General features: G+C 38.2%; 2 protein-coding genes across 2 annotated transcripts; one reads left to right on the plus strand and one right to left on the minus strand.

Moving 5' to 3' along the window:
• Positions 1 to 2,449: 2,449 nt before the first annotated feature.
• Positions 2,450 to 8,589, minus strand: LOC144712124 (uncharacterized). The gene is made up of 4 exons (XM_078586312.1): positions 8,130 to 8,589; positions 6,316 to 6,577; positions 4,198 to 4,265; positions 2,450 to 2,813 (listed from the first exon to the last, which is right to left on the minus strand). The coding sequence occupies exons 1-4, from the start codon at positions 8,262 to 8,264 to the stop codon at positions 2,571 to 2,573; spliced, it is 708 nt and encodes a 235-aa protein (XP_078442438.1). The 5' UTR covers positions 8,265 to 8,589; the 3' UTR covers positions 2,450 to 2,570.
• An 11,317-nt stretch (positions 8,590 to 19,906) lies between these two features.
• LOC144711967 (uncharacterized) lies at positions 19,907 to 22,004 on the plus strand. The gene is made up of 2 exons (XM_078586132.1): positions 19,907 to 20,102; positions 20,997 to 22,004. Exon 2 carries the CDS (start codon positions 21,337 to 21,339, stop codon positions 21,814 to 21,816), a length of 480 nt encoding a protein of 159 aa, XP_078442258.1. The 5' UTR covers positions 19,907 to 20,102; positions 20,997 to 21,336; the 3' UTR covers positions 21,817 to 22,004.
• The last annotated feature ends 1,849 nt before the right edge of the window (positions 22,005 to 23,853 follow it).

Here is a 23,853-nt window from a genome sequence, read left to right on the forward strand (position 1 = left end):
GAGAGAGAGAATTCTAGTGAGATAGAGCTGGAGATGGATAAAATAAACATGGGTATCAAGCTAGAGATAGAGATAGTGAGACATAGAGATAGAGACAGATGCAGATGCAATTCCACGACGAGAGAGAGAGAGAGAGAGAGAGAGAGAATTCTACTGAGATGGAGCAAGAGATAGAGTACAATGAACATAGGCATTGAGATAGAGATAACGCCGTAGATGTGATTCCAGGAAGAGAGAGAGAGAGAGATTGGAGCTGGAGATAAAGTAAAATAAACATGGGTATCATGTTAGAGATAGAGATACACATGGACATGGAGACGGAGACAGCGTTGCAGATGCGATTCCACGAAAATAGAGAGAGAGAGAGAGAGAGAGAGATGTGGTGGGGAAGGACAAGGGAAACACCCCCCTTAACGAGATAGCTCTCCTTCTATTCCCTTTTATTTTCTTTTAATAGTTCAGACTTTTTTTGGTAATTCCAAACATCCAGAGAACGCTATAAAAGCCATTTCCCTTGACGCAAACGGTGGTGAATTTTGAATAGAGTAAGTCTTCATCTTCGCCCTGTGGGCTTCGCCGCCACCGTGTCGCCGGCCACGCCACCCGCGCCGCCGCCCGCGCTGCCGCCTGCGCCGCCGCCCGCGCTGTCGTGCGCTTGGCGCGTGCCGCCGCCGCGCAAGCGCCAAGCTCTCCTTCTCTCATTTGCGACGAGTTGTTGCTGTCACTGACATCGTTCTGCCTTCTGCAGTCTGTTTTCCTTGTCTTCACGGTCGCCACCTTAGCAGTCTGCCGCCGTCTTCCATCAAGATGGAATAAAATAAACATGGGTATAATGTTAGAGGTAGTGAGGCATGGACATAGAGACCAAGACAGCGTTGCAGATGGGATTCCACAAAGAGAGAGAGAGAGAGAGAGAGAGAGAGAGAGAGAGAGAGATGGAGTTGGAGATAAAAATTAAACAAACACGGGTATCATGTCAGAGATAGAGATAGAGATAGAGATAGAGATAGAGATAGAGATAGAGATAGAGATAGAGATAGAGGTAGAGGTAGAGGTAGAGATAGAGGTAGAGGTAGAGGTAGAGGTAGAGATAGAGATAGAGATAGAGTTCCATACAGAGATAGAGATAGAGATAAAGATCCATACAGAGATAGAGATAGAGATAGAGATCCATACAGAGATAGAGATAGAGATAGGGATAGGGATAGGGATAAGGATAGGGCGAGGGATAGGGATAGGGATAGGGATAGAGATAGAGATAGAGATAGAGATAGAGATAGAGTTCCATACAGAGATAGAGATAGAGATAAAGATCCATACAGAGATAGAGATAGAGATAGAGATCCATACAGAGATAGAGATAGGGATAGGGATAGGGATAAGGATAGGGCGAGGGATAGGGATAGGGATAGGGATAGAGATAGAGATAGAGATTGAGATAGAGTAGAGATAGAAATAGAGATAGAGATAGAGATAGACAACCAAGTCGAGTCTGGTAGCCGTGGCGAGCCGCTGTTTTTCCCACCGACACTCTTATAAATCCCCTCCCACGCCGACTCCCTCTAACCACACGCAGGTTTTTAGAGAGAGAACAACACCGCAACCCAGTCCAAGTCTAGAGAGAGAGATACAAGATGGGCGACACCGCGAAAGCACGATCAAGTTTCCTCAGCATCCTCAATTCGAGTGATCGTGGTCCAATTCCGAGGCGCGGGCATATCAAGTCTCAGATAGCCGCCACGGCTTTCAATTCCATCGCCGCTGTCTTGGCCAAAGCGGCGGCGCCGCCGCAGCCTCCGCCGCCGCGCCACCAACAAGAGCCAAAACCCTTCTGCGAAGAAGCTCAGCGCGGTTGAAGAGCGAAGACCCACCAGTTACTTTCCCTTAAACCCTCGCTGAATTGTACAAGTTTGGATTTTTTGCCGTCTCCGATCGGAAGAAAACGCCGAAGAATTAGAGTGAGAATGAAGAGAAAGACTGCTTCTTCTCTTTGCAATTGTTTCTCCTTTGTTCGTCGCCGTAATATACGATTTTTGGATGTCTTCTGTTGTTACAAAATCAGAGAAGAACTGTATTTTTCCACTTCAGGTCTCGCCGTTTATTTCATTCACCTTTTATTCCTCGCTGGAATTAACAAATTTTGATTTCTGGATGTCTCCGACGGTTAGAAAATCACCAAATAATAAGGTTGAATGGGGACTATTTTTTGCCCTTTTAAACTCTTTTTTGAAAGATTCAAGAAACCCACCAAATGATGATGAGAGTGACGTTCAAAAGATTCAAAGAAGAATAATTTTTATTCTTTTCACTCTACTTTTTTAAGAAGAATAATAGTTTGTACTCAAATCACCTCTATCATGATCCATAGTCAATCAGGTTGATTCATGATCATCGATTCTTGTGGCTACCACTGATGCATCAGAAAATCACCAAAGAAGAAGAAATCATGTCTCACCAATTCTCTCTCTTTTGACCCTTTCCAAAGTTTACAAGTCCCCATTGTTAATGTTGCAAATTCATGAAAAATCAACAAAGAAGAGGATTGCGAGTTCAGTACTCGGAATCATAGATCAGCGCTTCTCCGAGAGGGCAGCTTCCTCGTCCGTTGTGCTGGCTGTGTTGCTGCTGGAAGGCTTTGCTCCAATAGTCATGAGGTTCTTAAACCAAGTTCCCTGAAGGCCTGGGGATTCCTGGACGGGGGCGCCGCCGTTGGAATTCGACGGCGGCGCCGTCAAGCTGTTGGTGGCCATGCCAGCAAGGAACCTGTAGGCAACCCTGCTCGCCGTGACGATCTCTGTCTTAGCTTGTCGGAACTGTGGCAGCAAGCAAGACGAAAAGTACATACGGTTAAATGTGTGTATAGTTCCGGATCGTCCCGGACGTGGACGATGCACGGGACGGGACGAATTTCGTCTCGACCGACATCCAGAGTAAGTTCAGGGACGAAGGACGGGATGTTTTTCGTTCAACGATAAAAAAACCATCCGTCCAATCACACGGGGACGGTTTTTCGTCCCCACCAGTTCTCCCGGGATGAATATTTGTCCCGGGCGAAAAAAAGCTATTTTATATTTTTAATATATTAAAATAGATTTTTCTAAGTTTTTTAAGGGAAATATGGAGGAGAGAGAATGCAAATGGGCATATGTACAATTAATTCTGAGCGGCATCAGTTTGCATGCGCGAAAAAATACAGGGACCTTGATGGAAATTGTCATAACGAGGACACGTGGCAAGATCTCAACCGTCAGATGTGAATTCGGTGGTTTTTCGTCCACATCCATACGTCCATCGTTCAAGACCTCTGGACGGACGATTTTTTTGTCCCATGGGACGAATACCGTCCCGACCAGTGGTCTACGGGACGAATTTTCGTCCCGAAATTCGTCCGTGTCCTCGGACGGGACGATTTTTTCATCCCCAGACGAATAATTCGTCCCATCTGCGTCCCTGAACTATAAATGTGTATGATACTAAAGATTTTCTGGGCTTTGCATTGATTTGTAGAATTTTCTAGGTTTTGAAAGTCAGAAATTTTGCAAGACAACTACGAGGATGACAAAAGTCTTTCTAGTGTTTGAAAGGTGACAAAAACTCAAAGACATGATTAAGAGAGAATGATGAAAAGGATTATTCTTGGGGTTGAAGGGCAACAATTTTCCAGAAAATTATAACAAGTATGATGATGCCAAAGATACATACCAAAAAATACGATAATCACCCAAAAACATGATTAAGAGACAGAATGATGCAAAGATTAGGAAGAAAGGATTTCCCAAAAAATAAATACAAGTATGATGATGCCAAAGATATCGTCGATTTGGAAAGAATGCAGTTTCCATGAAGATACTTGATACGTATAATGATGCCCAAAAAAACTTCTTGGTTTTTGAAGATAGGAATTGCCCAAAAACATGATTAACGACTATAAGATGGCAAAGACAATTCTTGGTTTTCAAAGGTTGAATTTCAATGAACCTGGCTAACTTTTCAAAGGCAAGAAATCCCAAAATTGATAGATATCATGTCATTTTGAAAGATAGAAACCCCGCCTCCATGATTAATAAGAATATGATGGCAAAGATTTTAGTTTCCAAGGATCCTAATTTTATCAAAACCTGAATATTGGTAAGAATATTGACAGCAGAGCAATGATCCAGGTTCAAAATTTGGGAATTCCCCAGAGATGATCCCCACCTTCATAGCCGTGGTGCCAGCGATCTCCACAGCAGCGTCACCAGCGTTGGCGAATCTGTTGACCCATCCTGCAAAGAAGTAAATGTCCTGGTGAGAAGACAAAAATATAAGTCCACTTCCAATTAAACTCTCATTTACTCTAACCTCTGAACGACCAGGATTAAAATGCATAAACACAACAAAAAATTTGAGTTCAAAGCATACATGAGCCATCATCCATTGAATAGAGGAATTAGGGTTGGCAGATGTAAACAAATTGGATTAATATTAAATACTTATTTAATATTTTTTATAAAATTCTAAAAATATCAAATCCAACTCGACGGAGAGGTTTCTATTGAGCTCAGCGTAGACGCCATATATTTAACCATCTGTGGGCAACCGCTTCATGTAGAGGATATTTAACATTACTATGAACATAAATTTTCTACTTTGACTTTGACATTGACTAGTTAACCTGACCAGACCGGGACCAGTTCGGGCTGGACCGGGACCGAACAAGAACAGACCGGAACGGGACCAAAGTTTAGGTCAGGTTTAGGTCTTTGCTAAAAATCCCGACCAGACCAGGACCGTCAAACCCTAGATGAGGTAGAAGCTTTGATGAAAATGCTTTCATAGATGAGACAGAATCATAAATAATTTTCCAATCTACATCCTCAGGTAAACATCGTTATACAATCCAAGATGGGGACTTATCTGATGCCAAAAGAATGGGACGAAAGGCTAAAAAAGATTGCAAATGAATGTTCCCTCAATCATGTACATCTACGGTTATTTGTCCCCCAATTACTCTGCAGAAATGGCTACAACCATTTCCCGCCTAAATGGGGTTGTAACACTTCGCGCATACGAAATATTCCTGAATTTCTGGAAGACAGATGGGCGATGGTTCTTTACTTCAACAGGGTGCAATTATCTCAATTTCACCCTTTAATGTTTTTTCCAGACTCGTAACAGATAATAAATAGCAGCGAATCAACTTTTAATGACCCCATTAAATTTCAGGTTAGGACAAAAAATAAAGCTCATGACATATCATTTTGTCAGTATCTGAAAGTATTTGAGAACCTGATAGGATCCTTGAGAGGATCCTCAACCTATCTAGGGATAATATCGTCATGTTAGCCCACAAGGGCGTTCTAGTCAATTGCTGTCATGTATTTCCCTTTAAATAGGGATGCCCTCCCTTTAGGAGGGCAGCCAAGAAGTTAGAATAAGTGTTCTTGTCCTGCCCATCTCCTATTCTAGGTCTGGTTTCTCTCTCCCCTTCTACGATCCCCATCCTCGAGATCGTTACCACTTCACCGCGTCTTCAGGCGGCTCGTCCACGGCCGATCCCTACCCCCTCAGCTCGACCTTCCCCCCGACCATTCCCTTTCTCCTCTCTACCCGGGGAACTTCTACCTTCCTCGCCCTCTACCGTCCCTCCGATACGAGCCTAGATCAAGGATCGTACCAGAACCCCAAGGCAGCCTTCTGATTAACTTCGCTACTGATCAGCATCATTCATCTTTTGCTCCCATATCACTAATTAAATGAGCTTCATAAAATATTTAGCTCTTTTAAAATAATAAAGTTCTCATAACTATTATGATTATTATAATAATTATTATACATCTATATTTTTAAAAAATATTCTACAAAATCAATGAAACTTCAGGCTCATGTTACGCAATCGCAAGCTCCAAGGCCGAACACGGGTTGCAAGTCAAGGGCCCGACCCTATTTTCTCGAAACACCTCTCATGAAAAATCTGATCGTTTCCTCCGCAGCCCCTGCTTCCTTACTCCATTTCGGAGTCGGCAATTTGACTACATTTTCTTGCCAGCCATCCCTAGAAGAGGGCTACATAAATTATAATGGGAATTTTTCCTACTAGAAAATGACAAAAATACCCTTGACTTGGGTTGGGGATCATAACAATTCCTTCCGCTTTTTAGATGCTTTTTCAGATTTATTGCCAATAATAAGTAGCAGGCATGAGCAGGGTTTAAATGTAAATGCAACAACTTTTAATGAACCCGCTGAAATTCTGGCTTCTGATGAAAAGTACAGCTCATTACTTATAAAATAACAAGCAAGAAATTACTACAAGCTGAGGAAAATGGGTGATACCTGGGAGCTTTGAGACACCAAGCATTTCACAGAACATATCACAAAAGTGGTTGCAGTTCCTAGACAGCAGGTCATAACGGTACCCAAGCCACTCCCTGCTTAGCTCCCGCAAGATCCGGTTAACTTCAGACGTTGAGCACTCTGTCAGACCAAGAACAATGCATTCTCTGTATGTGTACATGGGATTCTTCCCAGGTGGGCAACTGAAGACTCCAGATCCATCCTCGCAGAATCCGAATGACCATTCTTCATCTCCATAAACCTGAAAACGATGTTTGATGAAAGTAGTGGGTCAATGAACACAAGATACTTGATTTATCGTAAGTTGAATGTGACCAGATCTGTGAACTCCAACCCCAGTCATTTTAGCCCAACCACTAGGGGCATTATGGTCATTTGTCATTAGGGTAGTTTTTGGCTTCCCCGTTAAATATGTAAAATTCCCTTTCAGAGAGCATCGAAGAAGAAGTATTAAGGAAACAATCATAAACCGAATATGTCCACATATATGAACCCCAACCACTCCAGAGATATTTCTGTTATTTCTGCCTACTAGGGGCATTATGATCTTTGTCATTAGGGCATCCTTTCTTTCTTTAGATTTTAACCATTTTCTCTAAAGGAAAAAATAATCAATCAAGTATCCCCACTAACTTGTACTCATTGGCGTTATTCCAAAGAGAACAAGGATCAGTGTTCAGTATCATGAGAAGGCACGAAAAAATGACAAAGATGAGACAGATTAAATATCGAGAACATAGTTCCAAGACCATTTGATAAAGATGGGAAACAAATTTCATCGGTGAAAAACCCAATCATTGCCTCCAAAGTCCAAGTAAAATAAGATTTTATGCAGGAAAAACAGATTTCATGATTGGTAAACAGGCGACATGAAATTTCTTCCGGAAGTTTTTTAAGTTTTTCTTCCATTGAATTGGCTCGCACAGTTGTCTATGCGAGCCTAAATAATGAATGCAAGATTAACTGATAGAACCACCCAGCACCCGGAAGCCATGAGCAATTCAATTTGATAAAGATTAAAGACACGACTTTAGGTGCAAGCAAATTTTTTAGCAGGAGCAAAGCAATGAGCAAAACGCAGATTAATGATAACTCCTCAAACCCCTATTCCTACCCAGTAGAGGCACCCATCCTTCTGACATAATCCAACAAATGATGAGGTTTGACCTGAGGGGCGAGTTTACAATTATGAAGTGAATTAAATAAAGGACGAACGTTCAGCATCTGAAAGAAGCCGAAAACGTCATGAAGTAAATGTCAGGATTTCCACCAGAAGACGCTAACCAAACATTCAAATGATGGCTCAATCGATAAGAATGTACATCTGTGATGTGGAATTTTCAGAAAATAGGTATTCCATCCAATACAGCATGAATCCAGAGTAAACCTGAATTTCATGTTAAACATTAAAGAATGGTACTAGACGACCGAAATAATCTCTAAAACAATCGAAGCGATTAAGCGAACGAACAAATCAGAGATGTGAAAATCTCGAATAACACGTTCTTTATCCAATGCAGCGTGAATAACAGTTTTTTCGAATAACAGGTTTTTTTCTCGGTTCATAAATCGCTCATATATTGCTAAACACTAAAGAACGGCGATGGAAGATGGAAACAAAACGCGTACATATCACTAGAAATATCATAGAAAAAGCTATCCAAAGAATAAACGGAAGACGACAGAAATTAATGAAAATCATGTCGCCAGAAGACAAGATCGAAGAAAGAATCAAACGACGGTCTGCTATCGTTCCAAGACAGTATGATTCAACAGAAAACAAAAGAAAAGACCTGGACGGCGCTGTGGAAGATGCCGCCGAGGCCGATCCGATCCTTGAAGATCCTATTGATCTGGAGGATGGTGTTGTTGGTCTTGGCGTTGCCGCTGTTCGTCACATCGTATACGTGAAGAACGACTTCCTTCATTCTTCCTTTGCAGCTCTACGGCTCAGACCAGATCTGCCGATCCGATCGAAGGGATGGATCGAGGAGAAGCTTCAACTGAGGCCAGGAGTAGAAAACCCAGCGGTGGACGATTTGAAACTCCCGCTCAAGGCTCCTGCCATCGCCGGTTCGGCTATGGAAAGTTGGAAACTGTCTCCTTCCTCCCTCTAAAGAACAGCTCTCTCTCTCTCCTCTCTATCTATCTCTCTCTCTATCTCTCACTCTGTCCCTCTCTATCTATCTCTCCTCTATCTCTCACTCTCTCCCTCTCTATCTATCTCTCTCTCTCTTTCTCCTTCTCTCTCTTTGCCCTCTAAAGAACAGCTCTCTCTCTCTCTCCTCTCTATTTATCTCTCTCTTTCTCTCTCTTTCTCCTTCTCTCTTTCCCCTCTCTCTATACATCTCTGCCTCTCTCACTATCTCTATCTCTCTATCTATCTATCTCTATCTCTATCTCTCTCTATAATCTCTGCCTCTCTATCTATCTCTATCTCTCTCTCTCTTTCTCCTCTCTCTTTGCCCTCTAAAGAACAGCTCTCTCTCTCTCCTCTCTATTTATCTATCTCTATCTCTCTATCTATCTCTATCTCTATATCTCTCTCTATACATCTCTGCCTCTCTCTCTATCTCTCTCTCTGTCTCTCTCTCTATCTATCTTTCTATCTCTGTCTCTCTCCCTCTATCTCTATCTCTGTCACTCTCTATCTCTGTCTCTCTCTCTATCTGTCTCTGTCTCTCTCTCTCTATCTATCTCTATCTCTACCTCTATCTCTGCCTTTCTCTCTATCTATCTCTGTCTCTCTATCTATCTCTGTCTCTCTCTCTATCTCTGTCTTTCTCTCTGTCTGTCTCTGTCTGTCTCTGTCTCTCTCTATCCATCTCTCCTCTATCTCTCACTCTCTCCCTCTCTATCTATCTCTCTCTCTATCTCTGTCTCTCTCTTTCTCCTTCTCTCTCTTTGCCCTCTAAAGAACAGCTCTCTCTCTCTCTCCTCTCTATTTATCTCTCTCTTTCTCCTTCTCTCTTTCCCCTCTCTCTATACATCTCTGCCTCTCTCACTATCTCTATCTCTCTCTATAATCTCTGCCTCTCTATCTATCTCTATCTCTGTCTCTCTCTCTATCTGTCTCTGTCTCTCTCTCTCTATCTATCTTTATCTCTATCTCTATCTCTGCCTTTCTCTCTATCTATCTCTGTCTCTCTCTCTATCTCTGTCTTTCTCTCTGTCTGTCTCTGTCTGTCTCTGTCTCTCTCTATCTATCTCTATTTCTATCTCTGTCTCTCTCTCTATCTATCTCTATCTCTGAATCTCTCTCTTTTTTCATTTTTTCTCTGTCTATGTGTGTCTCTCTTTTTCTTTCTCTTCGTGTTTGTATATCTCTCTATTTCTTCATCTACGTGTGTCTCTCTCTATGTTTCACTCTCTATGTGGGTCTCTCTATCTCTATCTCCCTCTGTTTCTCTTTCTATGTGTGTGTCTCTCTCTATCGTTATCTCCCTCTGTTTCTCTATGTATGTTTCTCTCTCTATGAGTGTTTCTCTCTATCTCTATATCTCTGTCTCGCTCTGTTTCTTTCTCTATCTACACCTCTCTGTCTCTCTCTGTTTCTTTCTCTATCTACACCTCTCTCTCTCTCTCTCTCTCTCTCTCTCTCTCTCTCTCTCTCTCTCTCTCTCTCTCTCTCTCTCTCTCTCTCTCTCTCTCTCTCTCTCTCTCTCTTCTCTCACTACTCAAAAAAACTTTATTGAGGATGCATGCCACTAGTTCTGTAACTTCACGTTGAAGGATATTATTCGCCTACTAATCAATCACACTTAGAACTTCTCATTAGTATTTGTAAAAATTAATCTTTATTTATCATTATTCTCGTAAGATGTTTATAATGAAGACTTTAAATATGTGCGAATAACTGAATAAACTATGATGATATCATTAAACAAAATCACTGGTCTTTAAGTATGTTCTTTGTGTAACTATTAAATGGCACTTGAGATAGACATCAAAATATAAATAAAGAATAGAACAGCCTAATATCTCTGATATCAGGAGTATTTCTAATCTCATAATAATTAGGGATAAAAAGTGGACTAAACCGATTTTGCTCTCGATTTTCTCCCCTTGAATAGTAAGTTTTAGTCATTAACGTGTGTGGCCTCTAGAAGTATCCACATTATCTCAATCATGATGAATTTCCTTTGAAACTTCTTCAATCCTCTTTCAGGATCTAGTAAATATTCCCAATGCCAAGTCTCACTAGAAGGGGGGATTATGGGAAGGAGAGAAGACAATGAAGGTTGCCTAGATCTTGATATTAAGGACACATAAACAGGTAACCCCGCTCTAAATATACTTAAGATGGAACTTGATACAAAGGCCTTAAAGTATTTCCACTAAGGTCCATGCATCTTATGCATGTGACCTCTAAGCCTATATAAATTCTAATTAATGACTTTAATAGCCTAGTACATTTATTGGTCAACCTTATTAATTGGTTATTGATTCATAGATTAATTAACCAAGAATCTATTCAACCCAATTGAAAGTTTAAGTTATCAATCTATAGGGTACCAAGCTACATCTTGTGCTCTAGAAGATACGTACTAGTAAATTAACTCTCTTATCAAACATTTACTACCATCAGTTACCATAAATGTGTAAATATTCATTTCGACAAGACTATCGAATGATTTTGGAGTATGGTTAATTCTCAAACCCTAATAAACTATTTGAATTACTATTATTAATGAGGAATAAAGATCATTGGAGAGTGTCTTATCCCATGAGTATGCACTACCGTGTCCAGCCATTTGATGCATATTCTTCATCTTGACCATTAAAACACCATCATGTATTTCTTGCAATATCCAAACTAAGTTTTATATGAATCCCATAATTACAGCTTCATGAGTCATAGTCAAAATATAACTAATACATAAGTGGCAAAAAATTAATCCTCTTTGATTTGAATCTTTAGTGTTTCTGCACAAATGGTCATAGGATTTGAATCTTTAGATAGAGTTATTCTTTTCAGATAGTTTGATATCTTTCGTGAGTATCCATCAAATAAGATTATTTTGAATTCATGTTTAGAAACTTGTGATCAGTGTGTTATGATATCATCATAATTTACTAAGTTGTTTCATGTATTCAGACACTGCATTAGAAACATCACACAATAATCATATTGAATAAGGGGTGCTTAATAACATCAATATACAATAACAATCATATATGATTGTGCCTTACTATATTAGTTATATCTATTTTTACAAACATATTATTATAGATATATTATTAAAAATGTAATAACAAAAATTATTAGTTTATTCCTAATTGTATTGAATTTATTTGTTTATGAGGTTCTTCCTATTTGATTCTCTTGAATTAAATGGATGGTTCTTTCCATCTTCTTATATTTTAATTGAAATGTAGGAATAAGGAATATAAGATATTAAATTTTGGATTAAAATGGGGTTAAGGAGGAGTGTAAACATGATGTTGAAGAAACCGTAGTTAGACCTATTTAGAGACCATGTCAAAACAAGGCCTTATTTATGGAGCTAACTCTATAATTTGACATTGGAATTTATCTCCTAGTGGTTGATAATTGAAAATGTGGATCAGGGTTGAATTTGAGGGCTGAGAACACTATGGCTCCACTATGTAAACATTTCTTCTATCTTCTTTGCATTCAATCCTTAACCTTTGTCCCATAACACTTTTTTCGGCCTCAGTGCGCTAGTTTTCTCAGCTCTACTCTTTCTTAATGGTCTCATATTGAGGAAGAAACATCCCAACTATATTGATCCAGAGAAGAAGAAAAAATAAGACCATCTTGGGCCCTAACCAATGTGAGTAAAGGTTTCTCTCTCCTCCATTTGTAGATCTATTTCTAGATCCAACCATATGGATGGAAAGAGGAAAGACATCCAAACCATATAATCCATTCTCAGCCCTTTGATGTTCTCTCTCCTCCAATTTTATCTCCCTAGATTCCAACAAAGCACATAAATTTTGGAAATAAAAAATTCCCAAAATCCATTCAATACTTCTCAAAAAAGTTAATTTTTTAGGTATTAGATATGTTTACTTTAACTTAAGAAATTATATATATTTAAATTTAATATTTGAAAAATCTAAATTCAACTTGGAAAATTAATTCTTCAAGAATATGAAGTAGGAAAAATCCATAGAAATAACGCAAAATCTATAAAAATCATAGTATCATTAGAAAATATATTTAATCCCTTTTAAGCTTTATAACATGCGTATTTAATCATTTTAGTGTACATAAAAATATAAACTCATAATATTAATCTATTAATAGTATTGTGTTAGTATCCAAAAAATTAAGCCACACTTAAAAATCCTCTTGTATTAAAATTTACAATATTTATTTACCACTCTTTGCGGCCAAATTATGCTACTCGCCACATAAATATTCCGATGCCAATGGCTGATTGCTTTTTGTGTGGGTGCTTATAATTGTTGTCCATAACAGGTGGGTGAAGATAAATATTTATTTCTAATGTAATTATTGATGGAAATATATGTGGCCAGCAAGCAAATCACACATTCCACATCTCGCTACATGTTCATTAATAGAACATATTCATTATAGTGCACGTGTGATGCGTATAATGAAGTCCATGAATACATGATCGGACTTAGTGAATTATGATGAGATCGTAATACAGAGATCACTAGTCTTTAAGCATGTGTTCTAAACATTCCTATTCGAAGGATACGCGAGAAGGACATCGAATTATCCGGATAGAATAGCACTATCTAGCCTCACTCATATGATGAGTATGGCCGGTCCCGTAGCCATTAGTGTGGCAACACTAAGGATAGATAGTGGGTGCTCTTTAGTGGAAAGAGTTCACTGAATTGATCCATACAAATCCCTGAATGGTATTATACCAAACTGTCAATCAGCTTGATGCACATCACGGTTGTGTAAGTGGTCCTTTGACCTGAGACACCAAAGACGTCTTGTGGACAGACGGTTGTACTTTGGCGATGGCCAACGAGTCTCTAATCATGGGATTCTAAATGGTCTTAGTTCGGGTGCATCAAGAAGTTCACGAAGGCGATTGAGTGGTCAAGATGGGATCGTCCACCCTCGGTATAAGTCGTGACAGCTCAAGGAAGATGATGCGATAAAGTCCTTGGCCAAGGCAGTGAAATATCGGAGAAGAGTTCTCTGATGATTTATGAATGCATCAGTACTAACTCGGATGATCGATTAGTGTTTGACAATTGACCATACCCTAAGTCGTCCAAGGAGCGTCAAGTGGATGAGGGATTATACATACACAGTAACTGATGACGTACAGGTTCCATGAGTGAGTCGATACACATTCCTTTGTATCTTATAGGACACAAGGTGTAGCTTGGCACCCCACGTGTCGGAGTCTCGATATATCAATTGGGTTAAATCGATTCGACGTTAATTAATCTCTATGATGATATAGTTATTAATTTGGAAGGCCACTAAAGGTTATTGGGCCACTGGAGTCATTAACTAGACTGATACGTGGGCCTAGAGGGTCACACGCAAATGGTCTTTTGGACGTTGGAAGATATACTTAAGTTTTGGTGGTTTTTATGAAAAATACCCACTTAGTATAAATAGGGGAAGGCTTTGAACAAAATTCAGCCAGGCCAGAATTTTTCAGGGGCCTTTCCCCTTCTTCTCTACTCTCCCCACACCCCCTCTCCATCCCTAATGTGATCGGGACGACGTTACGACGCCGACAGAGAAAGAACGGGGCTCGTCAACGAGAAGGAGGAGATCCGGCGTGCCGAGGACCGTGTGGATACGTCTAGAGGCTGCACACTTGAGCAGCTCGACTCATCTCGCTCTGGGATCGAAGAAATCACGAATGAGATTCGTACAAAGGTACTTTGTTTAATGTTTTTGTCGATGTTGTTCGATTCACAAAAGTCTTCCGCTGCGCATCGTTTTGATTTATTCATCCATGTCAAGGCTTATAGAACCCAACAACTATTTCCCTAAAGTTTTCCAAAATTTTCTTTAAAGTATTATAATCAAGTAGAATTCACTAAAAATAGTATTTTTCCAGGTTGTAAATTGGTTTTAATTCTCCTTCATTTTTATTTGAATTCATTCATTAAAAAATAAAAAATATAAAAATACATCTAAGCAATCTAATAATATAATTCTTAAATAAAATTTTAATTTTTCAATACCTTCTCTCCGTGGATTCTCATCTTTAATTAGTAAAGGAATTATAATAAATTTTGTTTTATAAATGTATCCCTAATTTTTGGTTTATGAGACCCTCTTTATGTATGATTTATTCAGCTTTAGATGGCACATCACCTTCATTATAATTCAGGGTGTGATAATTATAAATCAAGTCCATGAATACATGTAATGACTAGGTGATGAGGTTTTATTTATATTATGGGATTTTATTTTTGTCTTCGAGGTGGTATACTGATGCAAAATTAATTTTGGATTAAGTTAATTGAGGCCACAAATCCTAATAGTTAGTCGATAAGATTAAGGCAGTGATCAAACATATGCTAACTGATGTCGAGAATGTATTAATCACATAAAAAGTGGACAAAATGCAATGGTTGTGTTTGAAAATATAACTACAGCCAGAAACTTATGTTGGAGTCACTAAAACTTATTCCCAAAAATCATATCTTGGGCCCAATGTTGGGCTAGCAACCTGACCATACTGCAGTTAAAACAAATGACTAGTGAAATGAACCACTTTATTACCTTGATTGGACTAAATTGTGCCTATCTCCTTTACGTACGGTCTTTATTGGTGGTCTACCATCTTAAGCAATATAGTTTTGGGCAAGTCTCTTATAAATGCCACCGTGAAGCACAATTGTCTTTTTGGGTTAAAATACTAAGCCCTGTGTTCTAGTAGTAATTCACCTTCATATCTTCTTCTCCCCTTTGAACACATCATTCTCTCTTGCATTTCATTACCAAGCACCATTGTCCCATTTAGAGTGAATCCTATGAGTTTGTTGCCCACCACTAACCTGCCTCACATCGCATTTCACTGTTAAGAGGAGAAATTATGATATTCGTGGTGGGAAAGTGTTGGAACGGTTAACTGACTTGAATCTCAATCATTAGTTCAAAATCAGAAGTATAACGGGTAATTGAACGATTTAATCATTTTAAAAATATCTTCCACGTGTAAAGAATTAATTAAAATTTTCATAATTATACAAGAAGTTGAGAATTAATTCATTTATGTCTCATAAGATGTAGAAAATTAGAAATCATACGTTCTCCATTCAACTTTATGAGTTAAAATTAATTTAGAAAATATGGAAATAAGCATTTTTACATTCTACATGACCCATTTCGTGATACCATAATCAATATAGTATCGGCTAAAAAATATCATTGTCTGTTATTATTCTTACGCATCTAATATCCACTATCACTATCTAGTTTCCACCCTAAAAACATTATCTTATATTAATATCATATGGATATAATTTGTGTTCTTGTCTTTTAGGATAACAGATATCACAATGACTTATGATGGGTATTGGAGACAAATGTTGTTAGACCCACCCAGTTTGACTGTGGTGTAAAACACAACCTTATCCAACCCTGGGTATGATGGATATTATATGTTTGTTAAGCCAATCACACTTTCATTTTATGTTTAAGTTCATTGAAATAAATACAATTTTTTGTTGTTACTCTTATGCGATGTCTATAGATAAGTCCCCAAATACATGTAATGCCTTTGAGAACAATGATGATATCATAACACATCAATCGCTAGTATTGAAATTATATTATAAATAATTCTACTTGATGGTTTCTCAAGAAGGACACTAATCCATGTGAATAGAATAACACTACCTGATTCTAATTATATGATAGGTATGTGTTATTGTGGCTATTATTTGGATATTATACGAACAAACGGTGGGTGATCATAGAAAAAGAGTTTAATGAATTGGTTAGTATGAATCATTGAATGTTACTATGTCTAAACATCAATCAGGTTGATTCATGTCATATATAGGTGGTTTGTTGACCTAAGCATCAATGACGTCTAAGGAATAGACAACTATTTTTTACTCAATGTTATGAGAAGGCGATGCTTTTTGGCCTAGTGACTTACTAACTTGCTCATAGCATCAAATCAGATCGATAAAATTATGCTTTTATAATTTTTTTACAACATATTTTTATATTTTCACTAGCATTATTCACCATTTAAGGATAAAACAATAATTTTTTGATTTATTTTCATAAGCTCTATTTTGATATATTTTATTGACTTTTGAGACTAACCCCACTTGACTCCTTAGAGTGAAGTGGATTTCTCACATCTTCTTGGAGTTTTATTTAAAAAATAGAAACTAGGTAAATACAATGATGAATTTGATATAAAAATGCGAGAAAATTAGAAACTTAAGCCATCTAATAGATAATAAGAAGAGGCCCAATACATAAGAAGCCCACTATAGAAGCCCATTTTAACCTCCTTAAGGACCCAGGTCAACTAAAGGCAAGAATTGTGGAATGAATCCACAATTTGAATTTGAGAAGGAGAGAACGTGAGTACAGATTGGAAATCAAGAAATCCTAGCCCTCCTAACCCTTGGAATTAAATCCAATGGATGGGAGAGTTAGGGCACTATTTATTCTCTTCTCCCCTCTCTTTGAATCAAATATTGGATTTCTGCTCTCAAATTATTTTTGGAGGCCTAATGCATTGGATTTATTTGATCCATTCTTGTTCTACAAGATTGTGGGAGATAGAGTTCAAGGGGGATCAAGATTCTTGGTTAAACAACACCACTTGGCCATTAGGAAAAGTGATAACAAGGTTTGTGTGATATCCTGAATGTTTGATTTGAATTTTATTTCCTTTTTCTTTAAAATTATAGTGCATAGCCTAGACTTCACTCTTTTCAACACATCAAACAACACTAAAAAATCCTCCTGTAGCAAAAGTTACAGAGTTTTCAGTCTATCACCCGCCCGCTCGAGCGTTGGTTCTACAAATTGCGGGGGAAGGTTTTCTTATTGTTAAATCTTATTTCTTGGCCTCAAAATTCTCCACAAATTCCTAAAAAATCACATTAATTATTAGAACTTATCTAAAACAAAATAAATATATATTTCATTCATTTAAAATATTTTTTACTAGTTTTCATTTAGTTCACTGATTCTCCTATTTATAAAATACTTAAAAATCCAGAAAAATATAAAATCACTTTAAAAATTATTTTAAAATATATTTGAAATGCAATTTACTCTCTCATTACCTCCTCATTGTGGATTCAACCCTTGCTTATCCTATTCTAATTAATAATAATTTTCTAAATATTTTTGCATAAATCAGAGCTTTAAAATGACTTATTTAACCCAAATTCTGGTTTATCAATAGCCTGAAAAAAACTAATGTTATTATATTAAGATTAGTGGGGGCTTGGGGAGGACAAATTAAGATCCTCTCTTCTCAAGAATCCTTACATCCCTTATTAGAGTATGGATACCTATCTCTTGATCACAAGTTTAGGCTCATCCTCCATTGAAATTTGATCACCTAAAACGTATCTTAGTAATTGTCATGAGACTATTTACGCTATTACCTAGAATTATACATGGGCCAAGAGGGTCACACACATAAGATTGATGTTCATTAATGATATGCTTCAAAAGTGCCCAAAAGTGCAATAAATAAATATTAGTAACGTGGGAGCACCCAATTTTGGTACCCATGCTATCCTTACCTGAGTGTCCCCCTTCCCCCTTTCTTCTTTCTCTTTCATTCCACTCACTCCACTAGAGTGTCTTGATGATGAGGAGAACAACATGATCTTGAAGATGAGTTAGAGAATAAGAAAAGAAGATCCAATAACACATGTATTGGGTAGATATGTCTAAAGGTTGAGTATATGAACAGCTTGAAGAGACTTTTCAAAGGAGAAAAGCCAAGGGTGGAACAAGTTCTCCACAAGGAAATCTGATTTTCTATTACTTTATATATCCATTCTGAGGAGATCAACACGATCTTGAAGATGAGCTAGAGAATAAGAAAAGAAGATCCAATAACACATGTATTGGGTAGATATGTCTAGAGGTTGAGTACATGAACAGCTTGAAGAGACTTTTCAAAAGAGAAAAGTCAAGGGTGGAACAAGTTCTCCACAAGGAAATCTGATTTTCTATTACTTTATATATCAGTTCTGAGGAGATCAACACGATCTTGAAGATGAGCTAGAGAATAAGAAAAGAAGATCCAATAACACATGTATTGGGTAGATATGTCTAGAGGTTGAGTACATGAACAGCTTGAAGAGACTTTTCAAAAGAGAAAAGTCAAGGGTGGAACAAGTTCTCCACAAGGAAATCTGATTTTCTATTACTTTATATATCAGTTCTGAGGAGATCAACACGATCTTGAAGATGAGCTAGAGAATAAGAAAAGAAGATCCAATAACACATGTATTGGGTAGATATGTCTAGAGGTTGAGTACATGAACAGCTTGAAGAGACTTTTCAAAAGAGAAAAGTCAAGGGTGGAACAAGTTCTCCACAAGGAAATCTGATTTTCTATTACTTTATATATCAGTTCTGAGGAGATTCTTATATTCCGCTGTATTGAAAAGTTTTTCGAGCTTATAATCAAATCCTGAAAATCGAAAACAGTGGGGATGAGAAGTTTGTTCTACAACATCAAAGAAATGTTGTTATTTGATAAATGAACAGTGGAAAAAATCCTATTCAAGGTTGTGTTCGGTTCATTTGCAAATGTTCATGAGCAACCATTGCATGGCCAGAGACTTTGATTTGGAAAATCCACATGCCATGTGTCCTCTATCATATAAATCACCACAAAAGTGGAAGTGGAACATTCCCTTCAACCATCAAAATTTTAAGATAGAAAGGTCCCATCGCTAAAACCCCATCATAAGCAAATTTGGAAAAAAAGAATGAAAATCATAAACAAACAGTTGTAAACAAACCATGAAAAGCATGCATCGACACGTGACCCCGACCTACAGTTTCTAAGATAAATTTCCTCCTATTTTCAAACAGTTAGTGTGAACACCAATGGTTAGTGAACCTTGTTTACATAGATTTTTCTTCGTTTGTGTTATGTGAACGAACGAAACTTTTTTTCCCATCCCTAACCCGAGGCCTGCCCCTCTTGACGCAACAACAGAATCCTATTCATTGGTTTAGGTAAGTGGGACCAGAGTAAACCTCTCTCTCTCTCTATCTCTCTATCTATCTATCTGTCTCTCTATCTATCTCTCTATCTCTCGATCTATCTACCTATCTATCTACCTATTTATCTACCTATCTATCTACCTATCTATCTACCTATCTATCTACCTATCTATCTACCTATCTATCTATCTATCTATCTCTCTATCTATCTATCTACCTATCTATCTATCTATCTATCTCTCTCTCTATCTATCTATCTATCTATCTATCCATCTATCTATCTATCTATCTGTCTTTCTCTCTGTCTGTCTGTCTATCTATCTATCTGTCTATCTATCTATCTATCTATCTATCTATCTATCTATCTATCTCTCTCTCTCTCTCTCTCTCTCTCTCTCCTTCCAATGAAATGTCAACGAGCTAATCTCAAAGATCGGATGGGAAGAGAGGGAGGGAGGAGCGAGGGAGAGAGAAGGGAAGAAGACGAGGTCGGCCGCCTTCTCCCTCTCTCTCTCTACCTCCGCCCGGACTGACTGACTGTGACATCCTCTAGACCTGCTGTGCCAACGAAGATCAGCCGACGGGATCTTTTTCTTGCATCAAAAAACAGGTATTTTCGCGGCCCTCGTTTTTTTCCGGTTGTTTCTCCAGTGCCCATTCGTGAATTCGAGCTTTTGTAGCCTTGATTACGTGTGTTGTGGTTGAAAATTCAGCGACGAACTGAATCTCGCTTCCGATTCCTTTTATGAATTTATGTAAATTTTACACTGCGACTGCCGATTCAATCAGTTTAATTTAACAATTCTGCAACCGTTTTCATTGATTTTATTTTTTAATTAATGCCAAAATATGATTTCCGAATTACCCCGGATCTTTATTCCTGGGGCCGATTCTTTGATCTGTGATTCAATTAATTGTTCAAGAACTACATTCGCGAAATTAATTATTCAACATATTTCTCTCATTTTCTCAGTTAAAATCCGTATCCCTGTTCCTCACTATTTTACTTTTGCAACGGAATTTCCAACGAGCATTAAAATGTCTAACAATGGACAGGGTACATTGAAATAAGTAATGGTACGAGTTTTTTGGTATATTTCAACCGGATCATTTGTTCTTCATTGAAATTTTTTTGTAAAGTCTTTACTGTGATTTCATTAGTCTCCGGAATTCCCTCTCCTGCTGTCTATATTGGAGTATTATTCAGAAAGAGAATTCTGAGACCAGTTTTTTAGTAGTGCAGTGGCTAATTTTTTTATATTTTCATTGTCATTTCAGTTCGGCGTAACTTTCTCTGAAAATTAAAGATATTTCAACATATTCCAATCTGCATAATTTTGGTCAAAAAATCTTCAAATTTTCAGTAATATCTCAACATTTTCAGCTAAAAATAGATGAGTTGAAGATTTTGGGACTCAATGATCTCCCATTTATTTCATTATTACATTTTAAAGCCACTTTTAGCATTACAGACTGAAACTCAGAAGCATTTTCCATTTTTCAGGGAACAAAATGGAGAACTACACAGGACATGGCAATTCAAGAAACAAAATGAATACCAATTCATCGGCTGGTGCCGCCACTTTTTCTCTCGTCTTCTTCTTCCCCATTGTCTCCTCCTGGGCATGCATCATCTTCGAGCACAGGCTGTGGTCTGCCAAAGAGAATTTCTCACAATAGCTTGCAGAGATCATCAGACAGAATTTGATAGTCTTGTTGTGAACCCATAACCCTGTGCTACTTTTTCTGACACCTCCAGCTTCAAATCCAAAAGGCCTTGAAGATCGATTTATCAGTGGAGGAGAAATACAGTATCTTTCCAATTTGGGAAAGTCTTGAACCCAATGGAGAAGGCGGGTCAGTCAGGTTACAAGGAGAAGAAGAAGAAGAAGCAGAAGGACGGGGGCAGCCGCCTCAAGCAGGCTGAAAAGAAGAAGCGGCGCCTTGAGAAGGCCCTGGCGGCCTCGGCCGCCCTCCGATCTGAGCTCGAGAAGAAGAAGCAGATGAAGCTGGAGGAGCAGCGGCGTCTTGACCAGGAGGGTGCAGCCATAGCTGAGGCTGTGGCCCTTCACGTCCTCCTCGGGGAAGAAGACTCAGATGACTGCGCAAGCGTTGACTTTTTCATGGGCCGAGGCTGGTCAACCGAGGAGCCTATAGAAGACTTAGTGGGTCATGTGGCGGCGGCAGAAACACTTTCTGCTCTGAGAATTTCCGAAGGATCAAATGCTGCCGGTGTCCGGCATCCCTTTGCGACGAGCATGGTTGACAGGATGCTTGGAGGCGGCCCTTTGGGTTGGGAGGTTGACTTCTACAGAGGTTTTTGACTTTTTTTGTGGTTTAATTCTTCCATGTATTTATTGTCCACAAAGTCAACTCCCAGATTCAAGTCTTCTTGGGGCCAAATTTTTATGGGGGAAGTACCCTGACACAAAGTATGCAGGATTCTTGAATGTGTATCTTCATTATGTTGACCTTTTCCTAGTTTTGGCATTGATTTTGGATTTGAATTTGATATTGATTTTGACATTGAATTTTCCATTTTGTTATTCTAAATTACCTATGAGGATTGACAACGTCGGTCAAATTTAGTCTGATTCACCAAGGTAGTTATATAATCACTAACAAGATAACAGAACTAGGGAAGAGATGCCTTTGTGCCTTTTATCTTTTCCTGTTCTGTTCCGTCCTTGGGTACATGAGATCAGGGATGGATAGCAGATTACTAATAATGGTGAAGGAAAGACAGGACTGAATGATCATCCATTTAGTCATCCATTCAGAGGATTAGTTGTTTTCTCCACATCACCCTTCCACATTTCATCATCATCATCATTTGACCATCAGTCTGATTGAGTCACTCATCTGTGACAAAGACCATAATGGATGACAGAAATGAATTCCTCACCCTCGAACTCTCTCATTCTCTTTCTCTCTTTCCCTCCCTGTTTTCAGTTTGGCATTTTCCATCAGCAGTCATTCATTATCTCAGATAATTAATGACGGAACGACTTAGTCCAGTCGTCTCTTTCCGTGTGACGGATGTCAGACTGGGATGATGTGGATGAAAATTCATGATCTGTCCTCCAATTCTATGTAGCGATTTACTCTTATGTTTACAACCATCCTTGGTGGGTTCCCTAACCTTAGTGGTAGTGTTCACCCCTTCTATATCTGATATCTGGATGAAATTGAGACAGTTTCAGATGCGAGTATCACATATCAGAAGGATACTGAATATTTCCCAATATTAGATATCGTTTATATCATAGGGGTCAGGATGGTGGTGGATGAGGGTATCAAATATCGGAATTCATAATGGATATTGATATTGGATATCAGTTTATTTCTATAAGAAACATTGGGAGAAAAAAGGAAATGAGTAATGCAAGCACTTTTATTCAGAATGCTTCAATAAAATGAATAACACTACTTATTGTAGTCACATGTGTACATGTGATGTTACAGTCTTCTCAGACAGAGCATGCCCCTGGTGTTACCATCTAGTCCAGGCCGGGCTAATAAGCCTCTGGTTGACTTTCATCGTTGTTGTCTCGCTTCAGTCCAGCAATGCCAACCTGTTCACCTTCATTAAATATTAATTTACTAAATTTTAAATGATTGATTTTATTCAAATGGAGAAATTTTTTTTCCCCATTCTAATAATAAAAAATTAAATGATATTTCAAATTATATGTTAGTTAACAAAACAACCAATATCAATTACAGATATCCAATTTTTCATCCAATCCCATAGACAAAAGTGGTGCGAAGATCAGAACAAATAACTTTTATCCAATATTTTCACTCGATATTTGGATATTCCCATTTCTGATATCCGCTACAACATCCATCCCTCCATCAACATCCGATATCAACATTCTGATATTGACGAAAACTAATCTGAGTCACTCTCATGAGATGGGTACAAATCTATTCAAATTAGTTGATATTTATATCTATCTGGATTTAATAGTTTTCTTTCATAAACTTCAAGAAAACTCAATTTGGGGAAATTTTAGAACCACTTTTATTTAGAAAAAATAATTATATCTAAATAAAAATATTGCCGCTTATATTCTTTTTAAAGTCAATCTCCAAGACAAAGGCGAACACCAATATCAGGATGCCTAATGATATCAGATATCAGCACTACGTCAACTGACATCTGATATATGAATATCATGAAATTCATATATTGGATTTTCCCATTTCCAATATCCGGTGCATCATTCTGTTGATACCATCAGAGGATATTGAGATCAGTCTGGCAAGATGGGTACAAATCACTTGGGATGAGTTGAAGTACATAACATACCAAGATCTGGTAGTCGAAAATTTTTATATTATAAACAGCAAGAAAA

Source organism: Wolffia australiana, chromosome 14 (genome assembly GCF_029677425.1).
Source record: "Wolffia australiana isolate 7733 chromosome 14, ASM2967742v1".
NCBI lineage: Eukaryota > Viridiplantae > Streptophyta > Magnoliopsida > Alismatales > Araceae > Wolffia > Wolffia australiana.